General features: G+C 36.5%; 1 protein-coding gene across 1 annotated transcript; it reads left to right on the top strand.

The window, feature by feature from the left end:
• Positions 1 to 2717: 2717 nt before the first annotated feature.
• LOC107839729 (protein AGENET DOMAIN (AGD)-CONTAINING P1) lies at positions 2718 to 11066 on the top strand. The gene is made up of 4 exons (XM_016683344.2): positions 2718 to 3486; positions 4683 to 5132; positions 6086 to 6160; positions 10848 to 11066. The coding sequence occupies exons 1-3, from the start codon at positions 2977 to 2979 to the stop codon at positions 6098 to 6100; spliced, it is 975 nt and encodes a 324-aa protein (XP_016538830.2). The 5' UTR covers positions 2718 to 2976; the 3' UTR covers positions 6101 to 6160; positions 10848 to 11066.
• Positions 11067 to 12232: the final 1166 nt, after the last annotated feature.

Genomic DNA, 12232 nt, shown 5'->3' with positions numbered 1-12232 from the left:
TGCTCATATTGCTTCACAAATTCAGTTATACTCATTGTCTTGCATGTCATTTCTGTGAAAATTCTATTTGTGCTTTCACTTCTTTGAGTTGATTTAATGTCCGCTAAAAAAATGAAACAGCTAAATGCAGAACACCATTTCTTTCTTAAATCATATAGCTTTTGAAGCCAAGTATTATTTGCACAATTCCATTCAGATATCATGTTCTGTCATGTCACTTCAAATTTTGATTCTGACTTGCATCTCGATAAAGGAGTATCAAAGTAGTTTCGAAATCCTTGTTTCCAGTAAAGGTGGGGTATATTTTTCTGAGCATTTCTTTTAATGTGCCATACACATAACAGATGATATGTTTCAGGAAAGCTTCTCTAATAGCAACTGCTATAGCAAGAGCTTGATCGGTAAAAATTGTTGTTGGTGTTTTTCCTCCCATTCTCTTTAGGAATGTTTGAAATAGCCAAATAAAAGAGCCAATTGTTTCATCACACAAGAATGCACATCCAAAGAAAATATTTTTCCAATGATTATTTACTCCAACAAATGGAGCACAAATCATGTTATATTTATTTGTGTGATATGTGATGTCAAAAATCATCACATCCCCAAAACACTCATAGTGCAATCTAGATATGCTATCTCTCCAAAAAAAGTTGCACAATCTGCCATCTTCATCAACTTGAAAAAAATAAAAGAAATTTGAGTCCTCCGATTGCAAATGCATAAAATGATTTATCAAAGTTTGAGCATCTCCACCACTAATCATATTTCTCTTATGTGCTTGTATAAAGTTATGAGCATCTTGCTCAATAAATTCTGTATTTTCAATTCCACCTGCTTCATTTTGAAGATATCAAACAGTTTTTTTAGTGCAAATACCAGCCTCGATCATAGAACCAAAAATATTTTTGGTAGCACTTGTAAGCTTTCGACCAGATTGTATGAAATGTCTTAAATTGCCTTCTATCATTGGATGACTATGCACATTATTAAATTCACATACTTCCCACATGTCATTTGATATTTGAAATTTTATACAAGCCAAGCATCAACATCTATATTCTAATCTTTGTCGCTTCCTTTCTTGAAAAGGAGAAAGCTTATCAGATTGTCCTTCATAAGAACAAAAAAATAAGCATCTCGCTATCTCATTATTTCTGTTTTTAGTCTTTGGACCTTTTCGAACACCATAACCTTTTGCCGCGGCATATGAATTGTATGCATTGTATGATTCCTCTTCCGAATAAAATTTCATACCAATCTCAAATACAAAATTTTTATCGATGGTATAAGTATTATGAGCTCCTGAAAAATGATTGTAATTAGTTGCATTGTGATTTAAGATAACAATGTTTAAATTAGAAGCATGAAACACAAATAATAATAAACTATAAGAATATTTTATAAAAGTGAGATATTACCTTCTTGATTAGCAGAATCTTTTTCAACATTAACACTCTCTATTTCTGATTTGAAACACAATCTGTACAAACAAAATAAAAATGTTAAAATCTGTCAAAAAGTTATTTTAGTATAGAAATATTTATATGTTTTTTCTTGTAATACTATAATGCTTATATTATTATTTGCCAAACCTTGATTTTATTTTTGTTTTCTAATAAAAATATTTTTATGGTTGACAGAATTTTTCAACGAGTCACGAAGATCACACATGAGTCACGAAGATCACACATGGCAGCAACAATTGATATACAAAGTGCTTTGTATAAAGGACATTTTGTTTACAAGTCATATATAAATATTATCTTGATGATATTCTCATTCAAAATAAAGTTCACTAATAAGTAAGTAGATTCAAATAACAAGAATAACGAGTAATAAGTTGTATATAGTACATATTTGATATTTAAAAAAAAAATTATAAATTAAAACTTTATAACTTTTTTAACTTTTATAAATTAAATTTTTTTATTACAATTTATAAATTATAACTTTTATTGTGTTTCTTACCAAAAAAAAAAATTCTAAAAAAATTATTGCTTCATTTTGTCAAATCAAGTACTACCAACTAACTCACTCTTTTTGACTTTTTCTTTCATAAATCGTATTAAGAAGTTACTCACTCCATTTCGAAATAAGTGAATTGTTGGGGTATTTATTGGTGTTTCAAAATAAGTGAATCATTGAATTTTTTTCTAAATTTGTCTTTATGATTTGACAACCAATTAACTTTTGAAAATGTATTACAAGGTCAATTTTTTTTTTTGGGTAAAAATGAAAAGTTATGTTAAATTTATTTCTTTAATATTTTTTCCTTAATATGTGTGCCAAAATCACAATTCATTTATTATGAAACGAAGGGAGTAATTTTTAATAAATAAAATACTAAAAAATACATAATTATAAATTTATTTTATTAATACGTGATAAAAAATTATATTATTTTCTAAATTTGGTCAGATTAATGTATAATTATTGATGTCACATCTCATAGAAACTGACCGAATGATTAAAAATGTGTAGTTAAATATTATGTTTTAGAAAATATATTACATTTTAAATTAGAGGGTCACAAGCTCATGTAAAGTTAAAATTTAGGTATTTTTATCACAAACCAAACATCATAAAATATATTTTTCACTCAACAACTAAACATAAGAAAATAAGTAAAATATCAACACATTTTCTATGAAAAATATTTTCCGTCATACCAAACACACCCTAAAAAATCAAAACAAAATTCATTTAAAATGTGGCCCACCCCAGCTCCCACCATAACTCAAAAACCTTCCCCTTTCTTCTTCCTAGCTAGGGACAAACCCCCCAAACCCCAAAACCGAAATAAAGTTTTCACAATTACCAAACTAGTAGAGCCCCCTCTTTGTCAATAGCTCAACATCTATCAATCCAAACGGACCCCCATAGACATAATTTCATTCAAATCTCTCATAAAACCGCCAAACCTCCATAGTTTTTCAAAATTCAAGAATCTTCCTTTTCCCCATCTTTCAAACAGGCATGGCAAAGCACCAAAACGAAAGTGATTTGCTCAGTACTTACTTCGCGAACGGGACAGAAGTAGAGATTAGCAGTGACGAAGACGGTTTTCGAGGCGCGTGGTACGACGGAACGGTCATGCGACCCATTTTCAAGAAACAGAGGAAGAATAACGAAGACGACGAAGGCGGCGACAGTAAGATTCGGGTGTTGGTGGAGTACAAGACGTTGATGGCGGATAAGAAAGGGAAAAAGCCGTTGAAGGAGACAATGAGTTTAGTTCAGCTGCGGCCAAAGCCACCACCTGAAAGGAGGAGGAAGTTTAAGGTGAGTGAAGAGGTGGATGCTAATTACAATGATGGGTGGTGGGAAGGTGTGGTGATGGAGGTGTTGAGTGATGGGAGGTACTCTGTGTTCTTTAGGGGAACAAGGGATCAGCTGGAATTTGAGGAGTCTCAGATACGGACTCATCGGGAGTGGGCTAATGGCGAGTGGAAACCATCCTTCGAGGAAGGAGGAGAAGATGAGGAGGTATGTTCCTTTTTGTTCTCAGATATTTTCATTTTCAAAGAAATTTGGTTCCTTTGTGCGATGAGTTTCTTTTTAAAGCTTCAGCTCCAACAGGAACTTGCTAATTAATCAAGAAAATGTGTTAGAGAACTTGCTAACTGATCAAGAAAATGTGTAAGGGAACTTGCTAATTAATCAAGAAAATGTGTGGAATTAATCAAGAAATTGTGTTAGAGAACTTGCTAACTGATCAAGAAAACGTGTAAGGGAACTTGCATTTCTTGGGATAGTTGATTTGAAGGCTTGAGGGGGAGGATATGTGAATATGCATTGGAGCTTCATAGATATCATATAGAGGCATTGAACAGCATTTCCAGTAGAATCAGTTTACACTTCTTGGTTTGGGTGCTTTAATTTTCAGCTGATCAAGGGAAACATGAAATCTCAAAGAAGTCTGCTTGCTGGCGGCTTCTCACCTTTCTCAACCCAGCTAAGCAAACTCATGCTGCAAACTTGAAAGAACATTAGGTTATGTAGACAGCAAATTCAATATTGCTAAGGATAGGCTTACTATCTACTTTCTCCATTTGTTCTAAAAAATTATTGACCTTCACACCCTAATGTCAAAACCTTTTCCTATTAGGTACGGATAGTTTGTTAAATCCTTCAAATTATACCAAAACTTATTAAGTTAAATGAATCTGTTGTGAGTACTTGTAAACCTGTACCTGTATACATACATACTTACGAACGGAGATTCTGCATCATTAATCAAATCCTCTTTACCACTCAGGTGGAATACAATTGTAAACTAGTACAAGATGACTATGCAAGTATATAGGAGATATAAATGGTATTGTCATTCATAAAATAATTTTTCTAAGACAGGCTTCAATCATCTCTTGTGACCAATCTAGTTTTATTATAGATGCCCTAAACACACACGCCCAGGAACAAAGTGGGAGTTGGAAGCATGTTTATATTATTATATTTAACTGATGAGCAAATCTGGCACTTCGTAGGTTCATCTGAAGTATATATCTTCCATTTCTTTTCATGATTGTACATGTCTATATGAGATAACACATAACTAACCTTATATAAATAGGGCATGCATTTTTCAAATTTTCGACTTCCTCTCCGTTCTGTTTATGTGTTTCACTTTTGATTTGTTTCTTTTCTCTCCCCACTTATTTTTACTTCGGCACGAAATACAGAAACTTGTATCTCCTGAAACTAAGCTCAACAACAAAGCTGCAGAAGAATTTAGTGTAGGGTCATTAGTCGAAGTCAGCAGTGATGAAGAAGGTTTTGAGGGTGCTTGGTTTGCTGCAACTGTTGTTAAGCTTTTTGATAATGGTAACTATCTGATAGAGTATAAGAACTTAAGAAACAATGACGATACAGAGTTCTTGCAAGAAGAAACTGATCGTTTGCATGTACGACCACCTCCTCCTGATATTGGACCTTTCAAAAGCTTCAAAGTCCTTGAAGAAGTTGATGCTTTGCACAATGATGGGTGGTGGGTGGGTGTAATTTCTAAAGTACTTAAAGGCCAGAGATACAAAGTTTACTTTAAGGCGAACAATGAGGAGTTGGAGTTTAAGCATGCTGATATAAGGCTGCATCTGGACTGGATTAACGGCAAATGGGTCAGAGCTTCCCAGGTACAGTTTTCTGAATGACTGAATTCAAAAATTCATGAATTAGATTATTTTTTTGGCATGGAAGACTCTGCAAAATATCTCTATAGTGGGTCTTTTATTAGTTATGTGACGTATTGCTTTGTGTGTGTGTGTGTGTCTCTCTCTCTCTCTCTCTCTCTATATATATATATTTATATATATATATGACTCGTAAGATACACTTGCTAAAGAAACAGGTTTCAGGCCACCCATCCCCTTGACCCTGACATGAACAAATCCCCTCCCCCCGCCCCTTTCGTGTATACCCACTATCGCTAAAGAAATAAATTTAAGTAGTAATTACTTTCAGTCTCACTCTTGGAATTGATATAAAGGCAGAGAGCTAAGGCAAACTTTCCCTGCTTATGGGTAGCGCTGGCTAGTGACTATCTACCATGATTTCAGCAATTAGGTAGAGAAACTTTTGATTTCTCTACTATGTAACCAAATAGAATGGGACCCAATATGAACTCCACCATACCTTATTAACTATTGTTGTGAATCATACATTTTGTTATGAGATGGGGATACATTATCTTAGTACAATCCTATATTCTTTTATGCCAATTTCTGGATCAACACACTATATGTGATTCTTAAGAGACTCCAACAGGATCCAGAGTTAGCTGCCATAGTCAGTGTGGTACTTGTTCACACACATTTGGTTACTTCTCCTTGCTCTAGCTGATTGCCACTGGCCCTAAGAGTTTTTGTATTAAGTTTCAGTATCATAAGAGTGTGTAGAAATTTGGTATGGCACAATGCCATGACTAACATTTTCTAAGAGATATTTGGTACTTGTATGTGAACTAGACTAAAACTTTGCTTCACATATAAACTCCTTAGCTAACGTTATTATCTTGAAGCTATCAACATATGACTTATTGTGTATCTTACATTCAATTTGACCATATTGACATACTCGATTTTTCCAGGCATTGAAGTTGTGATCTTCGAGATTGGAATGTTGGGAGATCTGCAATCAGGATTTGTACTGTAGATTCTAAATGGTATTTGCTTTTGTCTTAATCATTTGTCCATAATTTATCTTTCACTGAAGTTGTGATGTTTGTGGTGTGGTAGAAATATATGCTAGGTACATACTTTTCTTCTTGTTTGAGGAGTAGGAAAATCCTATTTTGGTGGCAATTATATTCCTAGTGCTTTATTTATCATGGCCAAAAAATTGGTCCTCTGCTGATGTTGATTCCAGTGGTTTTCTTAGTGGGTATTTGTCCATGTTTCGTTGTGAAATTTGAAAAAAAGTAGCTTTTGTTTTAAAAGCGAAAAATGATATTTGAAAATGTTGTTTTTGGATTTTTATGAGTAATTTGGATTGAAAAAAGTGAACTCTTTCTGAAATTTTATGGCCAAATGCTCTAGTATGAAATTCTATTCTCTCTTCCAACTATAGAGAGGCGAACCAATCTTGTCTTGAGGTGACATGCACCTCTATGTATACCATCTATGGCCTCTAAACCCCAGTTGTCATCGTGTAATCACCCTTCATAAATGCCTTTTGAACTATCTTCTTAAAATCCTTCTTTGGATCCCTATTCTCTTTTATCATTCCCTTTAGACTCTGAGGTACTCTATAGCTTCCATCACTTACGAATACAGATTGTAGGATATTGTTGCCTCTACTTTCAGACTGTTCTAGTTTTTACTACTTGACATGTGTTCATTTTAACAATGCTCCTTAATGTTTTCAAATGAGTTTCTTAAGCTGCCTTGATTTATCATCTCTTAACAACAACAACAATATGCCCAGTATATTCCCACCAAGTGGGGTTTTTTATCATCTCTTGATTTTGTTTTATCTAATTTATCCCCTGGTGATGGACTTGATACTCAAAAAGGGCAGAAGGAGGAGGGATGTGAAGAATCGCCCTCGGATTAAGTGGGGTAGCTTGAATTTGGCCAGTGCTTTGGAGATTGGAGAGAAGCTGATGACGATGGTCGATGAGGGCTTGGGAGAGTAGAGGGGATGTGGATAGCTAAGTTGCTCGGACTTGGTGCGGGTGTCCGATATGGGTACGGATCTAGAGGTCGGATCCTTCACGGTCTCAATTTACTTATTCGGGGATATGGATCTAGGGATGGATATGGGTGCGGGGATTCGGCGAAAAATAATTAAAATATCTAGAAATAGAGTTGTAAAACATAAATTATGAGATATTATGTGGAAAACTTGAGGAGAAAATATTGTTCAAAAAGAATGTCCTAAAAGGAGATAAAAGAAAAAGCAATACCATAGAAATTTTTATATACAAGGTATTCCATTTTCTTCAATTTCACCTTAGCTTTTGTTTTGATTACAAAATTTCTTAAATCTGTCTGAACTTTTCCAGTTGATTTTGGTCAAAGTACCCAAAATTGGTTGACCAAATCGGGTACGGATCCCACACCCATATCCATGTCATGTCGACACGGGTGCGGCACCAAAAGTGAAGAGTCCAAGTAACTTGGGTGGATAGTATGTGGGAGACGACTGCCGGTTGTATCGGGGAAACAGCTAGAGAGGTTTGGGTGTCTTTAGAAGGTTGATCTGCAAGCATGGGGGGGGGGGGGGGGGCTGGTGGTGGAACGAAGAAGTTAAAAGGAAGGTGGAGACGAAGAAGGTGGCTTATGCTCGGTTGGTTGAGAGCAAGGATGACAAAGAGAAGCAGACGAATAGGGAGGAGTATAAGTTAGCTAGGAGAGAGGTCAAGTTAGCAGTTACGACGGGTAAGACAACAACTTTTGAGAGCTTGTATGTGGCTTTAGAGGAGAAAAGGAGAGATAAGAAGTTATATAAGCTTGCCAAGGTTAGGGAACGACGGACCCGCTGCCTTGACCAAGTGAAGTGCATCAAGGGAAGGATGAAAAAGTGTTGGTGGAGGATGCCCACATTAGAAGGCGTTGACAGTCCTATTTTCATAGACTTTTGAATGATGAGAGGAACAAAGGTTTCGTGTTGGGGGAATTGGAGCACTCAGAGAGATGTCGCGATTACGGTTATTGTAGGCGTATTAAGGTCGAGGAGGTTAAGGGCGCTATTCGTAGAATACGGAGGGGTCGGGAGACCGGGCTAGATGAGATTCCGGTGGATTTTTGGAAGAGCCGCTAGCGGGGTTGGTATGGAGTAGCTTACAAGGTTGTTTAACATCATTTTTAGGGCAAAGAAGATGCTCGAAGCTTGGATATGGAGTACGATGATTCCATTATATAAGAACAAATGGGATATTCAGGGTTGCAACAATGATAGGGGTATCAAGTTGTTGAGTCATACTATGAAGGTTTGGGAAAGAGTGGTAAAGATACGTTTGAGGAGGATCGTGACTATTTTTGAGAATCAGTTAGGTTTTATGTCAGGTTGCTCGACTACTGAGACCATTCACCTAGTTTGGAGATTAGTGGAGCAGTATAGGGAGAGAAAGGACTTACACATGGTGTTCATTGATCTCGAGAAGACGTATGAGAAAGTCCCTATGGGAGATTCTGTGGAGGTGCTTGCAGGCTAGAGGTATGCCCGTGACATACACCAGGTTGATTCGAGACATGTACGACGGAGCGAAGACTCGTGTGAGGACGGTAGGAGGAGATTCAGAGCACTTCTCTATTTTGACAGAGTTGCACCAGGGATCGTCTCTTAACTCATTTTATTTTTCTTGGTGATAAATGTTTTGACACGGCGTATTCAAGGAAAGGTGCCGGTGCCTTGGTGTATGTTATTTGCTGACGATGTTGTACTAATTGACGAGACTCGAGGAGGAGTTAATGCTAAGTTGGAGGTTTGGCGACAGATGCTAGAGTCTAAAGTGTGTAGGTTGAACAGGACTAAGACTGAGTACTTGGAATGTAAATTAGGCGATTCGACACATGAGGTTGACGTGGTAGTAGAGTTGGATTCTCAGGTCATTTTAAAGAGGGATAGTTTCAAGTGTCTTGGATCTCTGATTTAGGGGAATGGAGAGATTGACGAGGATGTCACATACCGTATTGATGTAGGGTGGTTGAAGTGGAGGCTCGCTTTGGGAGTCTTGTGTGATAAGAAGAGGCCTCCTAAGCTTAAAGGTAAGTTTTACAGAGGCAGTTCAACCGACTATATTGTATGGAGCGGAGTATTGGCCAGTTAAGAACTCTCACATCCAAAAGTTAAAGGTGGTGTGGAGATGAGGATGTTGAGATGAATGTATGGACTTACCAGTGGAGATAGGGTTAGAAATGAGGTTATTTATGAGAAGTTGAGAGTGACTTCGGTGGAAGACAAGATGCGGAAAGTGAGGTTGCGATGGTTTGGACATATGATGAGGAGGGGCATGGATACTCCAGTACGGAGGTGCGAGAGGCTGGCTATGGATGGTTTAAGGTGGGGTAGAGGTAGGCCGAAAAAATATTGGAGGGAGGTGACTAGAAATGACATGGAGTGGTTACAGCTTACGGAGGACATGACCCTTGATAAGAAGGTGTGGAAGACGTGAATTAGGGTAGAGGGTTAGTGGGTAGGAGTGCACCCATACTAATAGGGAGGAGTGCATTGTTTGGATGAGTATCTATGCATGTAGTTTCATATTCGTAGTATTCTGAGGATGTTTATGATCGCAAATAGATAGGTTATAGTATTACTCTGTCGATGTCTTATTTCCTTTATTATCTAGCGTTTGTATCTATTTTGTTGTTTGTTTTTATATTTTTTGTGGTTGTACTGTCCTGAGCCGGAGGTCTATCAGGAACAATCTCTCTACTTCATCTGAGGTATTGGTATGGACTGCGTATACTTTACCCTCTCCAGATCCTACTTTGTGGGAATACACCGGGTATTTTGTTGTTGTTGATTGTCTTGCAAATCAGTAAAGAATTTTTTCATTTTTTTTTTCCTTTTGCCTAAGTCCGGAGTAGTGCCTTGTTTTGGGCTGCCTATTCCAGCCTATCCCCTTTTCCCATTGGGCATCTAGCGTTCATCCTCCCCCTTGGGGGCTTGCCTTGGTCCCAAGTAACACTCTTACAGGACTAATGAGCAGCACAATGTTTCCTTATCTTGACTGTACTGAGGGGTTCATGCCCGATATATAGGCTTCCCTTGTGCCATTCTTTCATGGTGTGGTGACTATTCTTTTACTCAGGGCTTCTAGCAACCGTGTTCCTCATCTGATAATCCTTCGACTCACCAGCAAGGAAGGATTCCTGACTGTACAGGAGTTACTTCAACCTGTCCTTTTGAAGTTTAGGTTCTTGTTTTGAATCTTTTCGTTCTGCAGGTTTTTCCAACATCCATGTTTTTTTGCATGTTGCAACTTCTTTTTCATGGGCTATTTGGCAACCTGGCAAAAGAATAAATTTCTCTCCATGATTTTCAAAGTGTGAACATTCACCGAGCTTCTTCTTTGTCCTTTTTGTTTTCTCGACCTCATTTCCTGTAGTGATTGCATATAAGTCTCTCTTACCTGAAACAAGCATCTTGTACTTCATTCCATTGTTTCAATAGCTTCCTCACAAGTCATGGTTCCTAAGCTTATAGTAAGTTTGATTCATGAATAGTTTGTTCAAGTCCGTCACCACGTGTCTTTACTACATGCATTTTTTTACAATGTTAGTGCCGACTTTCGAGCTAATCTAGATGTAAACTGTTCGCATTGAGGTTCTTGATTGATAGCACTTAATAAGTTGAAGTTTTCAAGTTTAGCCATATCTAATCTATCATTTATTTATCTGCAGGTTTTATCATGCCAGGCCCATCAAGAATTTGAAAATGAAACCTGTACTCCTGAATAGAAACCTAATTAGGCCTCAACATTGTTGTGCTAATTTCAATTGTGTTGTGTAGTCAGTAGTGTAAGCCAAGCCTATGAATAATTTAAGTAGTCAACTTTAGTCACTAGAGAACTATGTTCATGCACTATCCGCCGGTAAAAGAAATTTGTACCATGTTCCTAATTTTCTGAATCTTTTTTTTACTCCCATGGTTTTAATTTATTTATCTGATACGAAATTTAAGAAAGTTGTTATAACCGAAAGAAAAGCTTGTGAATAATGCACATAAAATCATAAAGTATAAATCAAAAGACGTGTTGATCATTGCTTGGCGGAATGTACTCCTCCTAAATAATGTTAGCAGCAAGTTGAGTTTGGTTGGCTATATGGAAAATCAGCCCTTACTAGATTGAGGACCTACAACAGAATTTCGACAAACGTATTTGTTGTAGTTTGGACATTTTGGAATGCCCGCAATACCTTATCTTGGAATAGTGAAAAAACACCTAGCGTCAAATGTACTCCCTTCGGTCGTCTTCACTTGTTCACCATTTTTTTTTTTTTTTTTTCTTTTTTTTTTTAGGATGTCTTAAGAATATTTGTCTAGTTTATAAAACAATAGATATTATTTATTTCTATCCATTTTATCCTTAGGATTAAATATAATGCATTATTTCAAAAGCATTAAATTTATTAAGAATTCCGAATGACAAAGGTGTTATCATCACATGGTGTTTTATCAATTGAAAATCAGGTTGCTAAATATTATTGGCGGGCAAACAAGGTTTTTAGATAATGTATCTCGCTCGTATTGGTGTTTGGGAAAGCTCTTAGTTGGTTGAGGAGCGGATTTGCTAATAAATAGTTCAGTGGTAATTGAGACATGCAGATAATCAATTAGTTCATCAAGCTCTTGAAGAATTTTTATTTTGATTCTCTCGTTTAAGATTCTAACACACTAATGAAGAATTTTTAATGAGTGTTTGTTTCTCTAATTTAAAAAAAAAAACCGCGAATCAAGTATATACTCACATTTAATTTCGGATGAAGCCTTTTTAAAAAAAAGGAAAAAACGTGTGAAAATATCTGTAGTTACGCAAAATCTGCAGTTACGCACTCTGAAACTTTGCGGGGGTCCTATGACTCCCCTAGACTATTTTTTACCATATTTAACTGGCATATATTTGCCCCTTATCAAACATTTTTTTACGCGCTTAATGTGCGTGAAATACACGCGGTGGTTTAAGTGCCAAATATATGCTAGTTAAATACGATAAAAAATAATCTAGGAGGGTCATAGGACTCTCGCAAAGTTCAGGATGCGTAACTGCAAATTCGATCAAAGTATA

This window comes from Capsicum annuum, chromosome 8 (genome assembly GCF_002878395.1).
Source record: "Capsicum annuum cultivar UCD-10X-F1 chromosome 8, UCD10Xv1.1, whole genome shotgun sequence".
NCBI classification, from domain to species: Eukaryota; Viridiplantae; Streptophyta; class Magnoliopsida; order Solanales; family Solanaceae; genus Capsicum; species Capsicum annuum.
The sequence above is the reverse complement of the archived record's forward strand: the minus strand, read 5'-3'. Positions and strand labels throughout refer to the sequence as shown.

Excerpts from the sequence above, each read along its gene's own strand:
- LOC107839729 (XM_016683344.2), top strand. The coding sequence starts at position 2,977 with ATGGCAAAGCACCAAAACGAAAGTGATTTGCTCAGTACTTACTTCGCG. Across the intron at positions 3,487-4,682 it reads AAGGAGGAGAAGATGAGGAG|AAACTTGTATCTCCTGAAAC; the intron begins GTATGTTCCTTT and ends CACGAAATACAG.